The following is a 19,195-nucleotide window of genomic DNA, read 5'->3' on the forward strand; positions in this document are numbered from 1 at the left end:
TCTTAAACCATCAATGGCTATAAGAGAGATATTCCTCAAGGTACATATTTTGCGTACTTACTTCATGACCATCTGTCATGAAGTAATACTAATAACTTAATGCCACTCACTTCAGGTTTTTTTATGTTTATGTATTATAACTGACAATTATTTTAAATTGAAAATAACTTACTGTGTTAACAGCATACCTGTTATTCATGTTTTTGTACCAGAAGCGATCACCATCACGTATTCTTGTGAACTGATCTTTAATTATTTTAGTGAAAAGCTCTCCTGGACCGTTATTGGTTTCTAAAATACCACCTACCCACACATCGACATTATCCAGTGTATTGTTGTGTAACTTCATAAATGCTCCTTGAATCTGAAGAAAAAAATTGAGTTATATTATATATTCATGAATAATTTGTAATTTTGATTGTTTTATACATATTCCTTTGTGTTGCATCTAAATTTATGTCGAAATTGTTTTAAATTTCTTCCATTTCAGAAAGTCTTAAGAAAATTTGTCTCTTTTGTAGTATTATAAAGCTTAATTTCGTCATTGTGGTACAAAACGTAATGCACCATGAGACTAAGTTAGAGTTTGCCATGAGCTGTTTGAGTAGTTTTATAGAAACATAAATTCTCCATATTTGCATGCACTTCACTGTAATGTGCTGTAGGTTTTATAACTTACCTTACGATCCACATATTTGAAGTCCGTCACTTTATTTATTCTTTTCAAGCCAAACACTTGACGAGCAGTGTTATAATCAGGAAGACCATGATCACGACCCCTTTGAATATTGATTGCCATTAAATCTCGTCGTGAAAATTCTAGTGGGCCAAACACTCGTCCTTGAAAGGAACAGAGAAAGTAAATTCGTGTTTACTGTTTATGTATGTGTGAAATTTTCCAAGAAGGTAGATCATTTTATTATAAAGCTCATGAAAACATAAATCAACAATTTTCAGCTATTGCATTATACAGTCTGGTAGTATTTGTAGACTTGTATAGTGAAGTAACTCCGTGGAGCTGAGTCATTCTTGAGAAGACAACAGTCACTCAAGAATTTCCCAACATTTTATGGAACCCAGAGGTTCATTACCATGTTCACAAGAGCCCTTCACTGTCCCCTATCCTAAATTAGATTAGTCTGGTCCATACCACCCATCCTATCTCTGTAAGATACCTTTTAATGTTATCCTCCCACCTTCATCTAGGTCTTCCTAGTGGCCTCTTTCCTTCTGGCCTACCCACCAAAATCCTATATGCAGTCCTCTTCCCCATGCTGGCTACATGCCCTGTCCATCTCATTAAAGGGGGACTGAATTTGGGTAAAGCTCGTTACCATCCAGTCTTTTCATCTGTTGTCTAAAAATGGAAACATTAGAATATACAAAACTATAATGTTGCCTGTTGTTCTGTATGGGTATGAAACTTGATCTCTGACATTAAGGGAGGAACACAGACTGATGGTGTTTGAGAACAGGGTGCTGAGGAGAATATTTGGATTGAAGAGAAATGAAGTGATGGGAAGTTGGAGAAAACTGCATAATGAGGAGCTTCATAACTTTGTACTCTTCACCAAGTATAATTAGAGTAATCAAGTCAAGGAGGATGGGAATGGGCAAGGCATGTAGCACAGATGGGGGAGAAGAGGAATGCATATAGAATATGGGTGGGAAAGCCAGGAGAAAGGAGACCACTAGGAAGACTGAAACATATGTGGGTGGATAATATTAAAATGGATCTTGGAGAGATAGGATGGGGTGATGTGGACTAGATTTATCCGGTTCAGGATAGGGACCAGGGAGGGCTCTGTCCGCCACTACCAATGTAAAAGGAATACTGCAGATTAAGAATACTGTCTTCTTAGATATTACACCATATAGTCTGTTAGAAGTTATCAGCGTTTTAACGGAAAGTACTGCCTCCATCTTCATGGTTCAAGAGTAAGAGAGTCAAGCAGCAAATACAACCCATACTTGCCTGCCTGTTTGAAGATACTATCCAGTGTTTAACTGGAAAATCTTGGAATGTCCAATCCCTGGCTCATACTGAAATTAAGTATATCCCATTCTAAGGATATGCTCTAACCTATTGGACTTTATATTTTGTTAGGATACCCTCATTGCTGAAACTGTACACTTAATTACCTCTTAGATCTTCAACTATTTTATGATCCTCTTCTTCACATAACTGGAATGCCATTCCCATCAGTACACGATCAATGTCAATGAATTTTCCTTCTGTGGTAGTAGCCTCAATAAAATCCTACAAATGATAGAATATTTTTATGTTAACAAAAATCAGTACCTCATGGCCAGAGATATGTATGTTCTATATGTCAAATAAAAACCAGTTTTTTGTGACACTCAGATCAACTTTTATCAATTTGTGCAGTAGTTGCTGTTCATGCAGAAAAATTTGTAACATAAAATATAGGTAAAGGTGAAGTTGTCTTTGTGCTTGATTACTTAAACACCACGCCATGAAGACAGTGGAGGAGTGAAGGTGTAGCCCCTCATTTATGATTGTGGCATAAGATGGGGTGAAGTGGTCTGCTTCACATTGTGGGAAAAGAGACCATGTAACCATTGCATGGCTCTCAGAGTCAGTCTAGATGCTGTGAAGCAGAGAAAATTCTCTTGCTTCTGCTGGGGTTTGAATTCTGGCCATTCAGCCTGTAACCCATTCACAGCAGTAAATGAATAATATTGCTAATGAGTTATGTGAAATAACAGAATGCATTTCAGAAACATATATACCCCACTTTGGAGGATGCCTTTCCATTCCTGTTAAATTCATACATTTTTTACTTCATAAGACATCCCTGAAATTAAGTAAACTGTACTCTGCATTATGGATATGAACTTGTTTTCATGACTAGTTAGCAATGTGGTACAGAGCATGGACCAGTCCATGGTGTGAGAGTAGCTCTATCTAGGAGCTCAACAGAGTGGATTTTCTTTAATATTCTTTTCACCTGCAGGTGGAAATAGAACCATTTAAAAAAAAGTTAGTTGTTGTAAGAAATGGGGATGATGGAAAAAAGTCCAAAATAATATTTTAAACAAGGCACACTGCTGTTCTCTAGCAGTCCTTACCTGAGGTCTCCAGAAACTGTTACAAGTACGGACAGTCCCATTGATAATTAAGTCTTTCTTTCTGCTTTCCTTTGAGACATTTTTTACTAGCATACAGTCATTTTTAGCATAATCCCTCAAATAAACGCCTGGTGAAAGACAAGATGAGTGCTTTAGATATTGTGTTTACATACCTGAATAGTGTAAACTCATATGAAAACAGTGCTACACATCTTGTTATGTATTGTTGCAGGAAGAATGAGTAATATAACTATAATTAACTTAATGGAAAAGGTCCTTTTCATTTCATTTAGTCACCTTCCATAAATCCTGTCAAGAGTACATTCTCATGCGGATGTGGAGATCGTCCTAGTTACAGTCACAAGTAAGGATTACAGTTGTCATCCAATAGCATACATATTTGTATAAAATACTGATAAACACATACAATATAATAAATCAGTTAATTTTAGTAGTAAAAGTAATGGCAAACCTTATACAATTTGTACAGTTTTATACACGTCCTTGAGAAGCAAATAGTTATTCAGCTAGTTAAGAAATTTTCTGCCTGTTACGAAACCTGAAAGTTAATTTTCTGTTCACAATAGCCTTCCACTGAAGCCTATCTTGTGTTCTTGTAAGACTATTGAGTTTATTCTATAAACACTAAAAATCCTGTTACATCATGCCCTGGCTGCTTCTTCATGTTGTGCCATGTTTAACTGAATTAGCTCTTAATTGTCATTTTTGCCTTACTCTCAACATTTACACCTTCTTATAGTACAATTAGGATGATGAAATCTGCAGGGTTACAGTGGAAAGTCACACAACGTGTTTGAGGGTTAAAAGAAGTACAGTTCATAAGATTTGTCTGTTTAAGAAATTAGTTGTAAAGATGCCACATGGAAGACCAAAGCAGAAATAGAGAAATATATGAAAATTGATCTTAGAGAAATAACTTGTGATGACAAGCTCGATTAAACTGCCCCAGAAGAGGCAGCAGTGGTAGAGTTTTGTTGTAGTAATCAAGAGTTTAACCCTGTAATACTAAAAGTAGTTACATCATGTTATTTCTAAAACTACAATTAATATAAATTTATGATTTTGTAGTTATGCATGTTGTCTTGATTTTTTGCAGTAACTTTTAAATAAGTTGTTGATTTTAGAACAGCTTACCTGGTGGTACAAGTGTATGTCCAAACCTGAAAGCTGCTGCCTGAAAGAACTGATCTATCTGCGGATCAGTACTTGGATCATAACCTGTAATGAAACATAACCAGATATGTTTAGCCATAAACTTAGATCTCTTACTTTGGCTTTATTTTGAGATACTTTCTTACTTTACCTTTATATGTATCCAATTTTCTACCTAGCCATTCTGGCAACCACTCATTTATCACAATGTGCTGCTGACTAGCAATGACCCATTTTCTTGCTTCATTGTAGACCTTTTCATCATTCCATTGAGGGTGTGCATTGTTTAGATAGCTGGCTAGGTGATTGTGCCAGCGAAACCACAGAATACCAAATGTTAGTAAGAATGGATTCTCATTACCACGAGGGTTTCCCAGTTCTGTGAAAATAAATGTGTGTTGCTTTGTATTCATTATGTTCATGAATATTTATTTGAAAAATTAATGTTTATGGTAAATGAAGCTTAAAATGCTGACTAAGAGGATAGCAAATTAATGTGCCTACACACATACTAACCAGTAATTTGCAAAAGACAAGATATTTTTGCACATGTGTAATTTGTTTTTGTCAGTTATTATGAGGAATGTGAAGATGCAGGTTGATGAAACCATAAAGATGGCACTAGATGAGGAAGTGGAGTGGATGAATTTGTCTTTATACTTGGGGAGGATATAGGAAAATATGATGGGCCCTACAGGGTCACCAAAGGCTTATACAAAAAAGTGGAGAAAAAGAAATATTATACAGTGCCATAACAAAAATGGGTTTTGGTGGTATGGCAATAGAAGCAGCCATGGGTTGTTTATGACCAGTTTATGAATTTATGGCATGTAATTTTACAATGTAAACCATTCAGTACATAGTCAGCTCTGCTTCTAAAGCTCTGTGTATATCTGGTGGAGTCATCTGTGTTCCTACTGCATGTAACTGTAACAGCCTCACTGGTTTACACAGTGTACAGGCTGCTGTAACAGTAGCACACATAGTGTTCCATGTCTTCTCTTCACAGACTCCATTGCAGCTGACTAACTCCCATCTTGTCCCATTGGTAACACCCTAGCACGGACTGTGTAGAAGACCCCATTTCCAGCCGTTCCTTTGTTGTGTGTGACTTTATTGCCATGGGAACCCGTTTGTTTCACAGTCACTGCCTAGTAATGGGTCTACACGCTACAATACATAACAATTATGAAGTTCATTAAGGCATTCTGAAAGCTGTGGGGCATGATCAAGACCCAGTTTCATTTTTGAAAGTGAAATTATATACTTAACTTACTCATGGAGCTGAGCCCTTCTGGAGGAGCCGCCAATTCTGCAGCTACTCATGAATTTCCCAGCATTTTATGGAACCCGAAGGTTCATTGCCGTGTTCACAAGAGCCCTCCACTGGTCCCTATCCTGAGCCAGATCAGTCCAATCCGTAACATCCCATCCTATCTCTCTAAGATTCATTTTGATTTTGTCTGCTCACCTGTGCCTTGGTCTTCCCAGTGGTCTCTTTTCTTCTGGCTTTCCCACCTATATCCTATATGCATTCCTTGTCTCCCCCATCTCTTCTACATCTCCTGCCCACCTCATCCTCCTTAACTTGATCATTCTAATTATACTTGGAGAAGAGTACAAGTTATGAAGCTCCTCATTGTGCAGTTTTCTTGAACCTCCTGTCACTTCATCTCTCTTTGGTCCAAATGTTCTCCTCAACACCCTGTTCTCAAAAATCCTCAGTCTGTGTTCCTCTCTTAATGTCAGAGACCAGGTTTCACACCCTTACAGAAACACAGGAAAAATTATATTTTTGTATATTCTAATTTTTATATTTTTGGACAGCAGACGAGAAGAAAAAAGATTCTGGACTGAATGGTAGCAAGCATTACCCAAGTTCAGTCTCCTCTTAATTTCCTCCTGAATCAGGTTTTGATGTGTTATCGTTGTTGCCAAATATCTGAACTGTGCCACATTTTCAAAACATCTGTTTCCTATCTTTATGTCATGATTTTGCCCTACATTTTGGTGATGAAACAGCAGCATATACTTAGTTTTCTCTGTGTTTACTTCTAGACCAACCTCTTTACTTGCGTCAGTTAAAGTTTGTGTGCTTTTCTTTATGGTATCTACATTATCACTCAGTAGATTCACATCGTTGGCATAGGCCAACATCTGATGTGTCCCGTTTAATTTCAGTCCCACCTGGTTTCCTTTTACCTTCCTAATGGCATATTCTAAAGCTAAGTTGAAAAGGAGTACCAATAAAGCATCTCCTTGTTTTAGACCATTCTAAATAGGAAATTTATGAGACAAATGTTTACCTACACGGACTTTACTATACCTTTCGTTTAAACACATTTTAATCAACCTAACTAGGTACATGGGTATCTCAATCAGAATATTGTACAATACTTCCCTCCTAACTGAATCATAGGCGTTCTTGAAGTCTATGAATAGCTGATGTACTGTCTCATTGTACTCCCATATTTTTCTCCAATATCTGACGAATGCAAAAGATCTGATCTGTAGTTGATCTGTTATGTCGAAACCCACACTGATGATCCCCAATAATTAAGTGAAATTGTATACATGAATTATCTACAGACGCAAAATCTGAAGATTTTGTGATATCTACTGGGAAAGCAAAGATTGGAATACGTGGAAAACTTGTGACATTAATTGCTTATGGATGTGCTTTCATGATTTCATTGCTACTTAGACTGTGGCAGGTTGGAATATCAAGTGTGAAGTTATTAATTTAAGTAATTTGAAGTAAATGGTTTATAAGACACATGGACTAAGAGTTTTATCTTCTGGGGTCTGACACCGTGTAGTCCGTTGAAAGTCAACCATTGTTCTAGAGAAATGTGTCATCTCAACACATAGCGAAAGGAGAAGCAGCTCAACAACACAGATTCTTAACCAACTATTTAAAAAGAGGAAAACAACACTGCCCAGACCTCAAAGGATGGCAGTATCACCCGAGTCTCCCATTGATAGAAGAGGCATGAAGACATGAATCTTAGTGGTTTAAGATTTCAAATATTAAGAATTTTAATAATTTTTAACTCGACCATATTTTTTCTTAATTGAAATATTCATGTAAATCTTTGATTCATTTTGATGTACTATGATCAATGTGATCGTAGTTTCCTCAACATGTTGTGCCTTCTCAATATGGTCATAACTTGACCGAAACATGTAAAGGCATTCATGTAAATATACATTTGAGTCACACTGGATGGTGTTATTAGATCATTCCATAATACTTATAGAATTTTTACTTTATATTTAAATAGTGTGATGGACCAGAATGAATGAAGTTAAACTTGTATATACGTTTTTCAATTATGTTCTAGTCAGTGCCTTTTTGTACTGAACAATGAATTACATTACTTACTGAAAAATCTATCAACCTTAAAGGTTTCATGCTTCCTTATAAACTCCCCGTGATAGAATGGAGGTGGTGGGTTGGCCATGGGAAGTCTCACTTTGTTGTAGTCTGGAAACAATCCACCATTTGAAGCTGCCAGCAGACCATGGGGAGCCATTGTTCCATTTTCATACATCCGTAGGTGATCAGACCAGGCTTTGGTTGTTCCATAGATAAGACCACCATCAAGCCATGGTGTAATCTCATTCAGCTGTGAGGAAATTGTTGACCATGAACAAAACAACAGATGAAATTGTATTTTTATATGTATTAATCTTTACATTTTTTCATAGCAGACCAGGAAGGTTCTAAATTGAATGGTAATACACTTTCCAAAATGTAATTTGCTCTAAGTGTCTTCATGAATGTAATCCTGATACCTAAAACCGCTCACCTTTTTTATAAAACGTGATTTAAACAAGTGTCTGAATTACTATAACTTAGTAATCTACTGGTGTGGAAATTAAGTAGCATCAACATGCACAGCTTTCAAATTTTTAACTCACAAAAAATGTTTTATACAAAATTTATAGGTGTATCTGTCAGTTATCATCAGTTATCGCCATCAAGCAGAAAAATAAATGTAAATCTTCCAACAAAGTTTGTAATCCTGATAGTAAAATGAAATGTGAAAAAGCTTCACTTCCAAATTCATGGCCACAATACTGTCACGTTTATGGAGTGTGTGGCTACAGTCAGGGTCTGGATTGGTGAATGGATTTATTGACCACTTGATACACCACTTGGAACTACAAGTAATTACAGCCCTGCTGACACGCAAACTAGTGTGTTAAGTGGAGATTCTTCAGCTTCACATGTCCAGGTCCTCTTGTCACAGCTGCCCATGCAGAACTCTTGTCTACTGACAACTCTAACTTGGTCCCAGACTGAAGGTCATTTCACACCACCCTCCTAGCCTTCTCTTCACAGGCTGCCTTTTAACTGAACTGCACTGCCAGCCTGGGGTCCTCACTATGTAGCCTCAGGCCAGATCTAACAGAAAGCACCGCCTCCAACAATCCTTCTGTTGTTGTCCTGGGTGTTTGCCTAGTGACACACTGTATGTCATTTCCACAGGAATGTGTTTACCAGCCATTACCAAGCAGCACATGTTCCTTCTTGCAGTAGTTCCATAGCTATGGTACTACATGATACAATTCTGTTTTATAAACAGAAGACTTTTTAGAGGCAAACTCATGGTAGAGTAATTAGCATTCCTGATTCATTTTCTTGGTTCTTGGTTGTCTACTGACAACTCTAACTCAGTCCCAGGCTGGAGGTCATTTCACACCACTCTCCTAGCCTTCTCTTCACAGGCTGCCTTTTAACTGAACTGCCCACATGACATGAACAGTAACACAGGAAAAGTTGAAATATACTGTGATGCTTGATTATGACTCATGAGATTTTTATTAGTACTTGATCGAATTTGAATAAGCATTAAATTGCAAATATGTTATAGAACTTGCTACCAGATTTGAGTTTAATATTTTGCTATCCCAGGTATTTGAACTACGATTCAGAATTACTCTCATATTTTGTCTGGCCACGAAACTAAGAAAGAAAATGTGTTACTGAGAAGCATTCTCTATACCTGTTGACGAGGATTGCCTGGTGAAAACCCAGTGCGCATATCATAGCGTGTTCTCAGCAGTGGCATTTCAGAATGATGTGGTTTATTTCTGAAGTATGGATGACTTTCTGGTATCTTGATGTTGAAGTATTCTGGAGGACATGCAGGTCTTTGTGCATCTAAGATCTCCTCAACTACTTGTTGACCTTCATGAAAACAGAGGTTATGAACAGATTAATGTTGGTATTGTGACATGTTCTCTTTTGAACTGTTAAATATAATTCATGCCTGTTTCATATAAAAGCCATTACCTTAATTTATTTTACAAAGATATCATGTTTCTGTCCCCTGTGCCCCCACCCCATTTCTCCACACTTCTGAACCAGTAAATGGATTTTCATTGTACTTTAATTTCTCATCTTTAATAATACCAGCACGATGTCCCATTTGAACTTCTGAGGTCAGAGTAACACTGTCACCACAATGAAAAGTTTTAAAATTTTGTATGGTAACAGATCTTGGGGAAAATGTTCAACATGTTCTTTTTATGAAGAATGTAAAACAGTGTCACAGCTGTGTAAGTTCTGTACTTTTCTGTTTGTTTCATGCAAGTAAATAACTTGTGAACCAATGAAACTAGGTGTGGGGATAGATCATAAGAATAATTGCAAATTTCATTTTAAATATTGTTTGCGTGTCAACAGTTACAAATATGGTTATGGTAAATCTGCATTGTAGTGACAAAATTTTTCCTGTTCCAAATATGACTATATTGTGTACAAAAATGGTCACTGAACAGTGTAGTCATTAATTTCTTCATAGCCTCAACATATAGATTAAAACATTTGAAGGACATTAGGCATCAGAGTAGACTTAGTGATCATAAGCAGGTGCTTTATATATTAATTGTGATCCATGTACTATTGCTAATCATGTAAAATGTTAATTCCTCTTGAAATTCTTCCAGGGACTTCTTGTTTTAATTTGTATAAAAATCGAATGTGATCATTAGCTTCATATATCATTGTTTAATATTGAAATTCTGCCTGCAGTGAATGCTTTTGTCATTTTTGCATCTCATTCATCTTTCTTTTGAGGTGTAATGTTACATTCAATCCCAGAGCTCACTGACAGTACAAGAATTTTAAATCTGAACCTTTATACAGCATTAAGCAGCATTTTATTCTTCTGCTGGAGGCAGGAGAGTTGTATCCAGCATAGCTCTTCCTTGTATGTTTACAATCCTCGTTGGATTGTCATTGCTATTGCAAAAAGTCCATGAAATTTAAATAGGTAGTGTGAGCAGAAATTGTTATTTACAGAAGAGCTATATCAGGCATGATGTGATTAGTACTGCCAGAAACTGCATCTTAAAATATCAAATAAGGATGTCAAAAAATCTCACTATTGGCCATCATGTGCAGTGTTGTACAATAGGATGTGGTATATGTCATAAAAGCACAAAACACATATGTACCATGCAATTGAACCTATTCTGGATTCCACATAAAAATACACAGAGGGTTCACATAAGGTATTCACATGTTGTAGATGGATCCATGGAAGTACATCAGTACTGTTCACTTGCACTGTTTATGAAAAGGACAAAAATTATGAGTCATCTTTTTACAGTAGGAATTCATCATCAGAATGGAAAGAGAAGGTATTTATTTATTGTTCTAGTGCTACTTTAAATTGTCCCTTTCCATTCATAAGACTTTTTAAGACAAAATTATAGATGAAAACGTGAGAGAGTGACAGCTGGTCTGTGAAGATGGTACTTAGTCCTTGTGTTAACACTTTATGGCTGGATAAGTTCAGCAATGAAAATATGTATTCACACAGAAGAGATGAGATCTCTAAATCTCTTAAATAGACTTCTACATGAATTTATATGTTTGACACCAGCCATGACTGTAGCAGGCTTCTTCTGTAAAGTAAATGTCTTTTTTTTTCTCTCTTTTAAATAAATTACACCAGAAAGTAATTCCATGCTTCATTATAGAGTGTAAATAGGCAAGATAAATTGATTTTAAAGTATCAGACTTGCTGATGGTGTAACATGCTCCATTTAACTTAGGAACCAGTAGATCAGTATCATTTTTCAAATTTCAACGTTTATCAATTTGTAAACCAAAGATTTTGTCTTCTATTAACTCTTCATTGTATTCATTAAGCATTGACATAGGTGAAAGAACATTGTGCCTAAAACATCAGCTAAAACGAGACACTTAAAAGTGAAGCGGGACATAACCAATTAACCATATTTGGTGTCAGTACACATGCAAAATGAGAATTACTCATTTGCTACAGTATTTCAAATTTATACACCTGAAAAACAGAAACAGAAGCCTCCAGTGAAGTGAAATTTCACAACTTTAATTGGTATTATTTACCATTTTTACTACACTGAAAACTCTTTAATTTTCAATTATTGCTTTGTTTAGAAGATATAAAATACTGAACCGTCAGCCATCAGGAGCCAGGGTAACACAATCAGTGTAGCTACTAAGCTGGATGGTTAAGGAATCATGGTTCGATTCTTAGCCGGGGTAAGAGATTTTTCTTCCCCCCCCCCCATCACACACACACACACACACTCACTCACTCACTCACTCACTCACTCACTCTCTGGGCCCACTCTGCTTCTTCTGCAGTGGGTTTCGCTGAAGGTGAAGTGGTTGAGGCATGAACCTGACCACTAACTTCCATGAAGTGCCAATATTAAGAATGTATGGAGCTTGACATCCACTCTCCAATTTGTCTTCATGATTAGGTGCATAATTTTTTGTCAGCCATCGGCTGGAACTTCCTTCTTATGTATATATTGCAAATGTAGATTAAACATACTCTAAGCATTCCCACACATAATACACAATTTTTCCTTATCAAAAGCCTTCCTTGGGTAAATAATTTTGCTTAAATTGGTAAGGGAGGTGTCAGCATGTGTACCTGAGATTAAATGCAAAAACTACACAGAAGTATCAGCATTGCTCTTGTTCAGTATTGATACTGAATTGTAAGTTCCTCTTATATAGTTCAAATGTTTGTCTAAGATAAGATAGCATGTGAATACTGTACAGAAGGAATCTGATACGAAAGAAGTGCTTGGTTGGTCTGACATTGCCCTGCTTTTGAGATTGTTGTTTACTTGCAGTGTTGTGGCCAACGTATTTAGGTTTTGTGTGTACAAGCATGTGCGCGGCATCTCCTTCAAATTCATTAAATAAAATCCTGTTTTTTATCTGTCCATAACAGGACATGAGCAGTTGCCTAACTCCTGTTTATATTGTTTTCCCCTTGTATATGCCATACAAAAAACCTTTGAAATATAAGTTGTGAATCTTAATGCAGGAGAATGTAAAATGTTAATGCAAAAGTTATGTAGGAACCTTACAAACTGAAGCTCATATTTGTCTGATGTTTAGTGTAGACCCACACAACCACCAATTCCAAATTTTATCAAAATTCTTTAAGCAATTTTGGAGAAGAAACATGTTGATAGATGGATGCATTCTTTTTATGCACTTCATGCAAAAAAAAAATCATATTGCACAGAAGCTCAGAATAATATGATTATTCAGATAAAGTACACCTTTATTATTTTAAACGTTTTCCAACATTAGAACTTTTTAGCTGACTGAAGTGCACCCATTTTATTGGGTTTCAGTACTTCGGACACTCTTGTTAGCGTATTTTACTTAAAGTGAGTTAGATTTGGTGAAACCTTACCAAAGAATACAAGTAATGCAGTTTTTCCAGTTTTTGACATGGTACCAATTTCACCTTTCAGTAGCTGTTCACTGAGATCCAGTGGGTTAGGTCGGTCATGGCCTGAAGGTTCATACACACCATCCTTGTATGCTGCTGGCCAGCGCCGTAGTAGAGGAGTATCTGCAAATACCATTGCTACTTTTCGCATAAATGCTCACCTTGTGCCTTTTAAATTTGAGATCGTGTGGTAACATATTTCATATCTTATTCACTCATCATAATGAACTATTTCATTCATGAAATATATACTAGAAATGTTTGATTATATGTCTAAGATGACATTAGAAGTGTTTTGCTTACATGTCTTTACTAAAATGTCTAAAATATTTTTGAGAGTGCATCATTATCTTCATCATCAGATAATGGCATAGATCATTGCATCATCATTATAAAGTCAGTATATCTTATTTTTGACATCCACTGGAAACCAGAATTACTATACCAGAGAATTAGAGGAAATTTCCATAAGGTTGCCTTCTTAAGGTGTTATATACCCTCATGTTTTAGACAATATACAGTTTTGTATATAATGTGTTGTAAATGGAATAGGCAACAGCTACAAGACAAGGTGATTGTAGTGAGACAAAACTTAATGGTTTATGTTTCTGTATTATTGATTTTCTCCAAATAAATAAGGTTTATGCAAATATTATATAAGATATAGCATGTGTTTATGGATGTCTATAATTTTTATGTAAGACTTTTGTCTTGGTTAATGCTTAGCAAGGTATGCATATAAATGTATTTAGACTTTTAAGTAATATTGATCTTAAAACAGATTAAAATATTAACTGGGTATTGAGATAACCATCAACACAACCTGTACTGGTGTAATACATGTAGTAATAAATTGTTTGGTTCAGCCAGTACAAATTTAAGCTGTTCCATTTGTCATAAGGTTGTATGTATTAAATAGTAAACTTTGTAATTGAATTACTACCTTATTGAATTATGAACCATTTTCAGTTAAGTTTACCAAGTACTGCAAAATGGTGAATAACATTTATGAGGTATATGCTAGGAATTGATGTAATAATGTACTAAAATTTTTAACTGGGGGGAAGGAAATTCAGCACTGTGTAATTGTTGATCTTGCTAAATAAATTGGTATGTATCAATTTTTATACACATGGTAATAGTCATATAGTAAAGTTTGCCAAATGGCTCAGAAGGTGAACATGAAAGTTCTTTAGGGGCTTAAAATGATAAAATGAAGCCTGAATCCAAATGGCTCAACAAGTTGTGTTCTAGATCTATCATATCAGGTTTCATTAAAGTTGGTCATGTAGCATAGGCTTTGCATGTTGATGATAGATGGACAAGAGGTTGCATGAAGTTTTAAACTTACCTAAGAAATAAGTATTGTCTTTCTGTCTGGATATAATCATGTAGTATGGCTTGTTTCTGAGACCATATTCTTTTATCCTGTTAAGTACTGTCACAGTATGTGGGTGGCTTGCAGTTTATCAATTTAGCTTTCTTTCCTTCTTAGTTTTAATGAGAATCATTCACATCTGACTATTCAAAACGAAATATGGCTTTATTTATGAAATGTCATGTTGAAAAACTAGAAATGTGTGTATAGTAAAGTTTCATCAGAACAACAACAGCAACAACAAATATAACAGCAGCAGCAGCAGCTTACATACCTACAGCTCCTAAGTCAGGCCGTGCAAGGTTGTTGTAAAATCCATCATAGCCTTCATACTCAACTTCTTCAGGCTCCTTAGCTTCTGGACATGGCTGATTGTTTTCACTCCAGCACCCTTCAATTAGCCATTCAAGTAATTTGATCTTATTGCCAGCTTTTGCCCATTGCATCTTTGTGGGTTTATCTGTATGGGCATTATAAGGCATGAAGTGTAGACCAGGAATTTAAACCATAGTTGTAGAGAGACTAGGAGAGCTGTTCTTAATCAGTCATTTTCGGTATCTGCATTTAGATACAGAAAATGTTGCTGTGACCATCAAATTTTAGATAAGATTTTAATGCGGATGTTCCAAAATGTATAAGGAAATAATGATGGAATTTGGTATGTAAAAGAAATTATGGTACTGAGTTTACTCAATATATACAGAAAGAAATTATCAAAGTAGATTAAATCTGAATACTTCTGACATTTTGTATTATTCATCAGAATAAGTGCAGAACTTAGACTTATTGGTATAGGATATGTAAACCTTCACAGAATACTCTCTGGAAGGATATATATGTTAATAAAATAAAAAAATCAAGTTAGATTGCAGTGATTACATGTTCCTAACCAACTAAATGAAAATGGGCATATCAGGCTAAAAACTGAAAATAATTACCAAAGCATCTAACTTGTGGACAGTCCCTGCTCATATGTAACCCAGAGGTTGATTACTTACATACACTAAGCCCTTCATGTAAACCCTATCATTCACCAGTTGAACACAGTCCACACTTATCCACCTCAGTTCTGTAATGTTCATTTTAATATAGTCATGTAAGCACTGAGGTTTGGAGTGTATACACATGCCTCTAAGTTCAAAGTTTGATGAGAACCCATGATAGGCTTCTAGAATGATTGCAGATATCACACAGTGCTGAAAGCCTAGTATGATCATTCTGATTGAGACTGCCCAGTTGAGAAGACCTGTGCAGCTGGTGTGGAGAGCTAGTCATAAAGCCAGAAGTGCTGTGATTCACAAGTTGGTTCAGTGCAAGCTGCAGGAATAGGACAGTGTAGTGGACTGTGGTGGAATAGCGGTAGACAGAATCAAGCTGAAATCAGGATCTTCCTTACAGTGTGAGACCAAGCTTCACACCNACTTTTGTATTTAGTCTCTGGGTTTTTAAACAGGGAAGATAAAATACATGGAAATGGATTTAGTTTGCTTTTATCATTTACACGCGTAACTCATTTTTTCAGAAGAAAGTTATGTAAAATTGTTAATGATGTCAACAATTGTAATATTCATCAGTAATTTCTACATTTAGTTTTAGCACCATCTTTGTAAGTAAGATCAATCATAAATTGCTTCTGCTGCTATGGCAATTATTTTGTGTTTAGAATAGAATGAGTAACTTTATCTGTGAATATAATATTTTACCTCCTCCATGAATCGGTTCTTCTGGGTCTGATCAGTGCCTTGTGAATTTTTCAGTAGAAATTTCAGGTAACAGTGATAGCAGTGAGCATTACAACCCATCATGTCATTAACCTCATATACTGTACATTAATCTGTTGGTCAGAGTAATTTTTACACCTATTAAGATACTGTGGAAATTTGCAATAACCATTCTCAGACTTTAGTGTGTTAATTCTGCATTGTTACCTCTTAAATTTATTTATACCTCTATACAGATCTCTGATTTGTTTCCTTTGTTTCCAAATCATTAGTTATAGTTGGATACCCTCCTTTTATTTATTTATTAATTTTCTTTTTGTAATATGGAAGCTCTCCTAGATCCATATCTGACATTGGTCACATCAGTTCATTTCGTTTATTTTTTATTTGTTAAATTCTAGACTTTGACATCTTATATTCTTTCAGAGACTCCTGCAACCACCTTTACTATTGAAGTGTTTGCCTTAAATTTTCTGAAGCTGCAAATGTAGTGCAGTTGGTTGAGGCACTATGCTACAAGCTGGTAGGTCACAGGTTCAAGTCCTGATGAGGTCATTGAATTTTTTTCAATTGACCTAATCTTTCCAGCCACACTATGGCCCTGGGGTTGACTCAGCCTCTAACAGAAATGAGTACCAGGAATATTCTTGGAATATTCTTGGGGGGTAAAGGGCGGCTGGCTAGTAAGGCTGACAGCCTTGCTGCCATCTATGGGCTGATTGTCTAGAACATGTGGGAGCCTCATCATCTCACAACCCTATGGTCCTCCATGGCCTGTTACAGTGATACTTTCACTTTTACTTTACTTACAGATGTATTACAGATTTTAACCTGATACTGGAAAGCAATCAGACTTTACTGAATAAAAGGAGAATATTTTTAAGAGACAAAGCAAATGATATGGAATGCGTTAGAAAAAAGAAAATGTACTACAGATTTTATAAAGTTGTTGATTTATTTAAGAAGAAATACAAACATAGAATTAATTTGGTAAAATATGAGAACAAGTGTATATTTGCATGCCAGCACAGTATTTTCAATAAATGAAAAAATTGCTTTTGTAAATATGTAAATATTCATGGAAACAGTGCATTTAGAGACTGTGAAACAACTCAGAAAACTGCAAGTAAAGTGTATGTTTTTGTATTTGTTTGTTTGTCTGATTATCTAATAATAGTTTTGATTTTATTGAAAAAATACCTATAACTGTCATTTCCATTATTCCATTTGAAATTTCCAAATTAAATAATTTTTAAATTTTAGGAGTAAGTATCACACAGACTTATGTTAAAAACCTTCTTGTATTGTAGCTCTGACTATGCATAACATTTTGGCTGTTAATAGTCATCATCGGGTGATGTACACAAATCATCCAAAAGTGTCTATACACTAAGTACAGATCTTGTGAAAACATCAAAATATATATAAATATGGAGAAAGTAATGACTGAGGTTGGATAATTTTTATGAAACTTCAACAAAATGATCTGATATCAATATGAATGTTGCACTATGAATATGGAAATTCAAATGAAACAGTTGTCCTTACTTTTAGTGTAATATCACTGTGACAAATGCTACTAAATGAGATGAACTTACCAAAAGATGGTTGTGGTGACTGTGTTGTTGGTGGTGACGGTGTTGTCATTGTACTGGCTGTAGTCATGTCCGAGGAAGGAGGCTGTTGTGAAGGTGTGGGAAGCTCAGATTGTGCTTTTACTTCTAGGTCCTTTGTATAAAGAAGGGCAAACCCCATAGTTACATGTAGGAGCAGCTGGCCCATTAAATTTCTTTTCAGTGCCATCTGTGAACATTTTATGGTGTACTTTGAAATATGTGTAAGTACTTAAATTTCATTTAATGAATTTAAAATCTTCCCCTGAGAAAGTCTTTGAAAGGTTTTTGCCCATACTTTAATCTCTTCATCAGAAGCCAAATAAGAGAGTAGCAAATCCAAAATGTTGTAATGTATATTGAATCTAACCTGTGCCAAACTATATGTCACTTGCAAAGACAAAACAACTCCATCCAGTGTGACTATTAAAGTTTTTACTACTTGAAAACTTAGCACCCTTACATGTTTCGGTCCTTATGGACCATCATCAGAGGGAACATCGATACTTTTTTGGAAACTACTATCACAATGGGTGTTCTGAGTGCTAAAATACATACACACACAATGCCTGCAATGCACAATATACACAAAATCCAACTTTTCCACAACCACAGCAGCTTTCCTGGTATATTAAAGTTTTTAAAAATTTGTTGTTTAAGTTAAAATTTATAAACCAAGTAGGTTCATATCCCTTCTCTTATTGTCTTTCTTGGTGGGGGCTGAACTTGTGCTGCCTGTCTATCTTGAGAAGGAGATTCTTGGTATCGTCCTGTGTTTGTTCATGGCGTGGTGTGAAAACAACACAGCACGCCACTTTGTCCTGAAGAAGAAAGCCCTCTTATTTTTAAGTGCACAGTGAAAGAATTGCTTCCTCAGTCACGAATAAAACTGTACTTGTCCATCACATGGCCTCACATAGTTTTAATCTTAAATTTAAACTTGGGGAGGGGTTATGACATACTGTAGTCTCGTAGTTTTCTACCCTGAAGATGGAGGCAGCAGGTTCTACCAAAATGTTGATTACTGTCTGTGAGGTCACACTTTTTAATTACCCAGAAGAATAAACTATAATTTTGCCACTGTGAAAATCTCAAATCTTACTCTTAATTGTTCATAAATTAAAATTAATTTTATTAAACATTTTGTTTATTACACTTGAAGAAGCATGTATGTTACTTATTTTGTGCTATACACACTTGAATTAAAATGAAATATATTTTAATTCCAAGACAATTCACCAAAATAGTTATGCAGTTTGGTAATTGTGTGGTATTTGTTTTCAGATGTTTTTGAAAGAAGATGCTATACTTACACTGATTGGCAAGCATGAGAAGAAAACTGAGCAGATAGTTGGAAGTCTTCTGACACTGCAGCTACATTGAAATCAATAGGAACCAAGTTTATTAGCTTTGGTGAGATGGGAGCAGTACGTGCGTAATTGCTGCAATGGACCC

General features: G+C 35.7%; 2 protein-coding genes across 4 annotated transcripts in view; one reads left to right on the forward strand and one right to left on the reverse strand.

Moving 5' to 3' along the window:
* Positions 1 to 19,142, reverse strand: part of LOC111873871 (dual oxidase 2) — a 48,540-nt gene extending 29,398 nt beyond the window's left edge. The window contains exons 1-12 of the mRNA XM_023868912.1: positions 19,054 to 19,142; positions 17,726 to 17,930; positions 14,681 to 14,866; positions 12,990 to 13,151; positions 9,279 to 9,463; positions 7,652 to 7,895; positions 4,418 to 4,645; positions 4,249 to 4,332; positions 3,094 to 3,221; positions 2,143 to 2,260; positions 680 to 840; positions 189 to 364 (exon numbers count right to left, since the gene is read on the reverse strand). Of these exons, the coding sequence (XP_023724680.1) occupies positions 189 to 364; positions 680 to 840; positions 2,143 to 2,260; positions 3,094 to 3,221; positions 4,249 to 4,332; positions 4,418 to 4,645; positions 7,652 to 7,895; positions 9,279 to 9,463; positions 12,990 to 13,151; positions 14,681 to 14,866; positions 17,726 to 17,930 (1,877 nt within the window). The 5' untranslated portion in view covers positions 19,054 to 19,142. The remainder of the gene's footprint in view (positions 1 to 188; positions 365 to 679; positions 841 to 2,142; positions 2,261 to 3,093; positions 3,222 to 4,248; positions 4,333 to 4,417; positions 4,646 to 7,651; positions 7,896 to 9,278; positions 9,464 to 12,989; positions 13,152 to 14,680; positions 14,867 to 17,725; positions 17,931 to 19,053) is intronic.
* Positions 1 to 19,195, forward strand: part of LOC111873872 (GPI mannosyltransferase 2) — a 74,571-nt gene that overhangs the window by 33,340 nt on the left and 22,036 nt on the right. For 2 of the 3 annotated variants that reach the window (XM_023868914.1, XM_023868918.1), the window contains exon 1: positions 19,104 to 19,167. The exons of the other annotated variant lie outside the window; for it this stretch is intronic. In XM_023868914.1, coding sequence (XP_023724682.1) covers positions 19,159 to 19,167 — 9 coding nt within the window. In that variant the 5' untranslated portion in view covers positions 19,104 to 19,158. Of the gene's footprint in view, positions 1 to 19,103; positions 19,168 to 19,195 lie in introns of those variants that run through there. 3 annotated transcript variants of the gene reach the window in all.

The sequence above is a fragment of the Cryptotermes secundus genome, unplaced genomic scaffold, assembly GCF_002891405.2.
Source record: "Cryptotermes secundus unplaced genomic scaffold, Csec_1.0 scaffold459, whole genome shotgun sequence".
Taxonomy (NCBI): domain Eukaryota; kingdom Metazoa; phylum Arthropoda; class Insecta; order Blattodea; family Kalotermitidae; genus Cryptotermes; species Cryptotermes secundus.